The 6,538-nt window shown below is 43.4% G+C and overlaps 1 protein-coding gene across 1 annotated transcript; it reads left to right on the forward strand.

The window, feature by feature from the left end:
* The first annotated feature begins 313 nt into the window (after positions 1 to 313).
* LOC108973968 lies at positions 314 to 2,131 on the forward strand. Its single transcript, XM_018941535.1, has one exon. The coding sequence runs from the start codon at positions 314 to 316 to the stop codon at positions 2,129 to 2,131; it is 1,818 nt and encodes a 605-aa protein (XP_018797080.1).
* Positions 2,132 to 6,538: the final 4,407 nt, after the last annotated feature.

A 6,538-nucleotide genomic window follows, 5' to 3' on the forward strand; every position in this document is an offset into this window, starting at 1 on the left:
ATAAAGCGTTGAAGGCGARCGAGAGCGTCGACAAAGAGAAGTTGATGCAATTGAAATAAATTACGAATGGTAAAAAGGAGAAGGAAAACAGACGCCAGCAAGAACGGACGTGTTTAGGAAAAGCAAAATGGTCTTGGTAAAAATTAAAAATTTGAAAGTCGAACAGCTAAACCGGGTGCTAAAAAGTCAAAACTTTAATGTGGTCGGCAATAAGGCGCTAAAGGTAGCAAAAGTCAGCGAAATATATGGCGCAGATGAGGTCAATTCTTAGGAGCTTGAAGTTGGAGGCGATGGAGATAACGGGTAACAACAGATGGATGAATTGCGCAACGCTATTCTGGAATTAACGAAAACTGTCGGTGAACTCACAGCATCGCGCAGAAGTGATGAAGGTACAGTTACGGCAGAGGGTCCGCGAATGACGTCAACGCCAGCACATATGAGCGAGGTGGTCACAACGGCGCAAAGGCCAAAAGTGGCAGAACGAGGAAGGGCTAGCGGTTTGCAGGAAATTTGTGGGTTGATGCCAGAGTACGACCCATTAAAGGGCRCGTTAAGCAGTGCAGTGTTCATAGAGAAGACGGTACAGTTGCGTAGCGCATATGAATTGACGGAGCAGGAAATATTGGTAGCAGCACAACCAAAGCTGAGAGGGGTCGCAAAAGAATGGCTAGACGCCCAACAAGTATTCCAAACGTGGGCTGAATTTGTTGCAGCCTTTGAACGAGATTTCCCAGCTACAATGATATCAGCACAGGTGCACCGTGAGATGGTACAACGGAAGCGGCAATCACGTCAGACATTTGAAGAATATTATTATGCCATGTTAAGTATTGGGCGACGGGGGAAGATGGACGAGGAGTCCATTAACTCGTACATCATCACGGGTCTAAACGACACATCACTAACGCGCACGTTGTTGGCTCTAAAGGTGCCGACATGCAACGATCTTCTACAATCCATTAACGCGTTGGTCGCTATACCAACTACCACGAAAGTAAGCATGTCAGACTATAGGACTCCAAGCGAGATGGCCAACAAAACAACGGTCGAGAGGAAGCAGATCAAATGCTATAATTGCAACTCGTKTGGGMACATTGCGGCTAAATGTCCTCAACCTCCACGAAAACCCAAATGTGCTCGGTGCAACAAGGTGGGGCCTGAAGCCAAAGCATGTCCCGCCGAACGACCAACAGTGGCAAAGGTCAACGACGAAGTCATCGTTGCAGTCAACCCAGCAAGCAAAGAAGTYATGGTCAACGGGGAGCAATACAGTGGTTTCATCGTTACGGGTAGTGACTCCTCGCTTGTTGCGTCATCTAAAGTGCCGCATGACGCAGAGCGCCGAACTTCAGTAAAACGTCTTCTAGGATTCGCCGGAGCGGTGGTGAACAGCACAGAACTAGCCAACATCAACATCGTCATCGATGGAATTACGATCTCGACAGCCTGCCAGATCGTTCCAGATAAGTTTATGCCATACGATATTATTATTGGTAGCGACATTTTATGCAAAGAAGGTTGCAGGTTAACCATCGACTCTGGGGTCATTCGAGTGCATATGTGCCAGACTAATACGTTCAACATCGACGAAGCACTCAATCCAGATGAAGTTAAAGAAGTCACCAGAGTGCTACATAAGTACGAGAGTTGCTTTACGGAGACGTTGGTGAATCTATCGAGATGCAGAACAACTAAAATGGAAATCTCTATCAGTAGCGATCAACCAGTCATCGGTAGGCGCTATCAAGTGGCGTTAAGTCAACGACCAACGTTATCGAAAATCATCGACGAGCTGCTGAAGTGCGATATCATCAGGCCAAGTTCATCACCACATTCGGCTCCAGTGATCTTGGTAAAAAAATCGAATGGTGAAGACAGGATGTGTATCGATTATTGGGCACTCAACGCAGTGACATTAAAGAACCACTTCCCAATGCCGATCGTCGAGGAGCAGTTGTCAAAGCTCGCCAATAACCATGTATTTACCATATTGGACATGACGGCTGGTTACAACCAGATCCCTTTGACAGAAGACAGCAAACAGTACACCGCGTTCTTGACACCAGACGGGTTGTACGAGCACAACGTGATGACATTCGGGTTGCATAATGCGCCGATTGTATTGTAAGAAATGGTAACAAAGCTGGTGAGAGGGTTAACTCATCGTGACCAAATAATAAGCTACGTGGATGAAGTCATCATCGCTACGAAAACGGTCGCAGGAAGCGTCGACGTACTCAATGAATTTTTACAAGCGGTAAAAAATGCCGGACTTACTTTGAGAACGTATAAATGTACCTTCATGGCAACACGTATACAGTTCCTTGGTCATGTCATCAGCGCAGAGGGCATCCAGCCGGGCGAAGAGAAAACAAAGTACATAAACGACTTTCCGCAACCACGCACGCCAACGAAAGTGCGACAGTTTCTGGGCCTAGTCGGATTCTTCCGGAAATTCGTTAAAGGGTATAGCATCATAGCCAAGCCATTAGCCGCCTTACTCAGGAAGGAAGCAACGGTTGTCTGGGCTGAGGAACAGCAACAGGCATTTACGAATCTGAAGCAAGCCCTAACTACGCAACAAGTACGAGTGCAGCCGGTATCTCGGGTGTTATGCTGCAGCAAGAGGGTGGCTGGAAACCTGTTCAATACTACAGCCGGCAGTGCAGTTCAGCAGAATCCAGGTATCCGAGTCACGAATTGGAAGTCTTGGCTGTTGTAGAATCGGTAGAGRGATTCCGTGTGTTCTTACTGGGCACTCATTTTGTAGTTCGCAACGACTGCAACGCAGTGGTTACAACCAAAGAAGCTACTCCGTTGAGGCCACGCATCGCTAGGTGATGGCTGCGGTTGCAAGAATTTGATTTTACGTGCAAACATTGTGCCGGTGTTTAGATGCTACACGTTGATGCATTGAGCAGAGCTCCAGGTGAGCCATCCACCCAGCCGGAAAAAGTTGCAGATTATGTGTTAGCAGTTGGTCACGTCAGGGCGCCAGACGATTGGGTATATGCGATGCAGATTCAGGATAAGTCGCTGAAGMGAATTTGTGAGGTACTTCAAGGCACAACTGGAGAAACCGACGGAGCTACAGTCAAGCAACTAAACACCGATTACGAACTCTGCAATGGTCGGTTATTCCGCAAGGTAAATAAGGAATTCAGGCTGGTGGTGCCGCACACAGTTAGGTGGCGCGTTACTAAGGCATGCCACTTTGATGTCGGTCATTTAGAGTTAGAGAAGACACTGGACAGGTTGATGAAGTATTTTTGGTTTCCTCGAATGCGTCGGTATGTTAAATCCTGCTGCCTGTGAGGAGTGCTGTCTTAACAAGGTCGCAGGTGGCAAAGTAAACTTCATGTTGCGGAGGTACTACCGATACCATTCCGGCATATTTACCTTGATCACGTAGGACCATTTCCAAAACGCATTTCCGGTCAGGCGTATGTCCTCGTCATGGTATGTGGGTTCTGCAAATATTCCTTGCTGAAAGCTGTACGAAATACCGGAAGCACACCAGTAATAAAGGCGCTAGCAGATATGATGGCGATCTTTGGTCAACCGCTTCGTATCACCACTGACCGAGGAACCGCATTCACATCAAAGCAGTTTGAAGCATTCACCCACAAGAATGGTATTCAACTTTCGAAGACAGCGGTACGAACCCCGAGAGCAAATGGTCAGGCAGAGCGAGTGAACAAAACGCYCTTAACTGCACTGAAATGTATGACTGTCGAGACTAGGGCCTGTAACTTATCACTGCCAGCACTCCAGTGGAGTCTTAATTCGCAGAAAAATGAGGTAACACAGTATACACCTAATGAGTTAGTCTCCTTCTTTAATCCTAGGGACGTAACCGGTAAACGAATCATTCAAGCTTTGCACGACGAGGTCACCGAGATGTSAGACATCGAGATAAAAAGGGGCGAGGCAGCACAGAATATCATGAATCAGCGGAACAAATGGAAGGAGAGGTATGATCAACGTCACCGGATGACTCGGAAATACCAAGTCGGGGACCTGGTTGTAGTCGATTACGTCCCAAGTGCAAGAGGAGAGTCACATAAATTAGATCCGGTGTACAAGGGTCCACAACGGTAACGAAGGTGCTGGACTACGACCGATACATCATCGAAAACTTACCAGATGCCACAGTAACACAGCGCAGGTATTGCAACGTTATGTCGGTGGACCACCTCAAGCCTTGGTGTTCGTCCAGTCCTGAACTAGACAGCGATAACTCGTCTTGGGTTGACTAGATGTCAGGAGAGGCCGAGCTGTCACCGAATGAGTGAGAGTTAGTTGAGCATCGACCACACTCCGAGGCGGACATGTAACAGCAGCAGCGGCCATTCTTTTCATATGTTTTTTTAAATCATCATTATAATGCATTTGTTTTTCATTATAAGCGCTTCCCTTTGAATTCGGGGAAAAACTGTCGGGTTACATATACATATATTCCATTTTCAATTTTGGTTATAGGATGATGTTTATTGCTTTTGACCAAATATTAAATTATACCATCTTGGGTATATTTTTAAGCGCTTTAATTAACCAATTAGTGGACAAACTCGAAATTCATTCTCACAATTAGTGGACCAGATAAAATAACTATTGTAATAGTATTTAGTATTATAAGTCATAATATTTCTTTTTAACATTAAATTTTAAGAGATATGAAGAGATAATTATAAAACCGATCTTTCTTACAGTTTATATATAACTTTTTTTTACTGGCATATTATCTCTTCTTCTTTATTTTCGTAGATACGCTATTATAGCCGGTTCTTCCATTGGAGTMGAGGTCTTCTCTTCCTCTGCATCCCCCGGAGGGWACTGCGTCGAACACTTTCAGAGTCACCCCAGCTTTGTCCATTCGGACAACATGTCAACGTCGCAACAAATCTTTCGCAGAACTTTTCTTTCGAAAACTCGCTACATCGACGCATCAGTTGTTGTCATCGTCCAAGCCTCTGCACCATATGGAAGGACAGGAATAATGACTGACTTATAGAGTTTGGTCTTTGTTCGTTGAGAGAGGACGTTACTTCTCAATTGCCTTGTCAGTCCGAAGTAGCACCTGTTATTCTGCGTTGGATTTCGAGCCTGCAATTTTTGTTGGTATTGATATTTGTTGTAAGATAGACGAAATTATCTAGGACTTCGAAGTTGTGACTTTAAACAGTGACGTGAATGCCAAGTCGCGAGTGCGACGACTGTTTGTTTGATGACAGGAGATATTTCGTCTTGCCCTCGTTCATTGCCAGACCCACTTGCTTTGCTTCCTTGTCCAGTCTGGAGAAAGCAGAGCTTAGGGCGCGGGTGTTTAGACTGATTATATAAATATCATCGGCATACGCCAGCAGCTGTACACTCTTATAAAAGATTGCCGATTAAGTTCTTCAGCTCGAATTATTTTCTCCAGAAGCAGAAGTCGCACGATAGGAAGTCGCCTTCTCTAAAACCTCGTTTGGTATCGTACGGCTCGGAGAGGTCCTTCCCGMTCCTGACGGAGCTTTTGGTGTTGCTCAACGTCAGTTTACACAGCCGTATTAGTTTTGCGGAGATACCAAATTCAGACATCTCGACAAATAGGCACCGCCTTTTCGTGCTGTCGAAGACAGCTTTGAAATCAACGAAGGGGTGGTGTGTGCCTTTTGTCGGGCCTTTTCAAGATTTGGCGCATGGTGAATACCTGGTCAGTTGTTGATTTGCCATATTGATAAGATCCAATCAGTTTGTTGACGGTGGACATTAATCTTTCACACAATAGCATTAAGCTACATATAAATTTTAATTTGATGATCAACATTTTAAAACATATTAAATAATGCAAGTGTTTACTTTATTTAAGCGATTATATTGAATTATTTTGCATATCTGTTCAATTTGTAGTAGGATACAATCCTGGGTGGTAATTTGTCGTTTGAAAGAAAAATTGACATTGCATTAGCCGTTATAAGAAAACATCAAATGAAAATTGAGTTTGAAAAGAAAGATATGTCGAAGTTTTTAATAACAATACATATTAGTGTTAATAATAAAGTTTATTATTAAAACCAAATGAGTGTTGTTGGTGAAATAAAGTAAGATTAAGGTAAGATGTATAAATATATTAGAAATATGTCGAAGTTTTTAATAAGTTTTTGTTTACAGAAGAATGCCGAAATCTTGTGTGTGCAGATGTGCGGCAGCTAAATCCTTCTATAATCCTTTAAAATATATATGCATATTTTGTAATTATTCTTATATATAGTATATACCGTTTCCATCAGTTTTCTCGTAAATAGTATACGGATGAGAATTAGAACGATGTATTAAAAATCCAACTTGAAATGTCTAAATATCTTCTTTCTTCTTCTTTCTAAATTAAAATTATTGGTAGTAATATTTCAAAAACTTACGAATACAAGCCGTTTTATGTTTTCTGTCTGTCAATTGTAAACAAATACAATCAGAAGAAAACTCACCACCGAGAAATCTAAAAACAGTGCTGCATTTTATTAATGAGAGCTCAATACATAAGGAATATCTG

This window comes from Bactrocera latifrons, unplaced genomic scaffold, assembly GCF_001853355.1.
Source record: "Bactrocera latifrons isolate USDA-ARS-PBARC rearing strain unplaced genomic scaffold, ASM185335v1 scaffold_510, whole genome shotgun sequence".
Classification (NCBI taxonomy): domain Eukaryota; kingdom Metazoa; phylum Arthropoda; class Insecta; order Diptera; family Tephritidae; genus Bactrocera; species Bactrocera latifrons.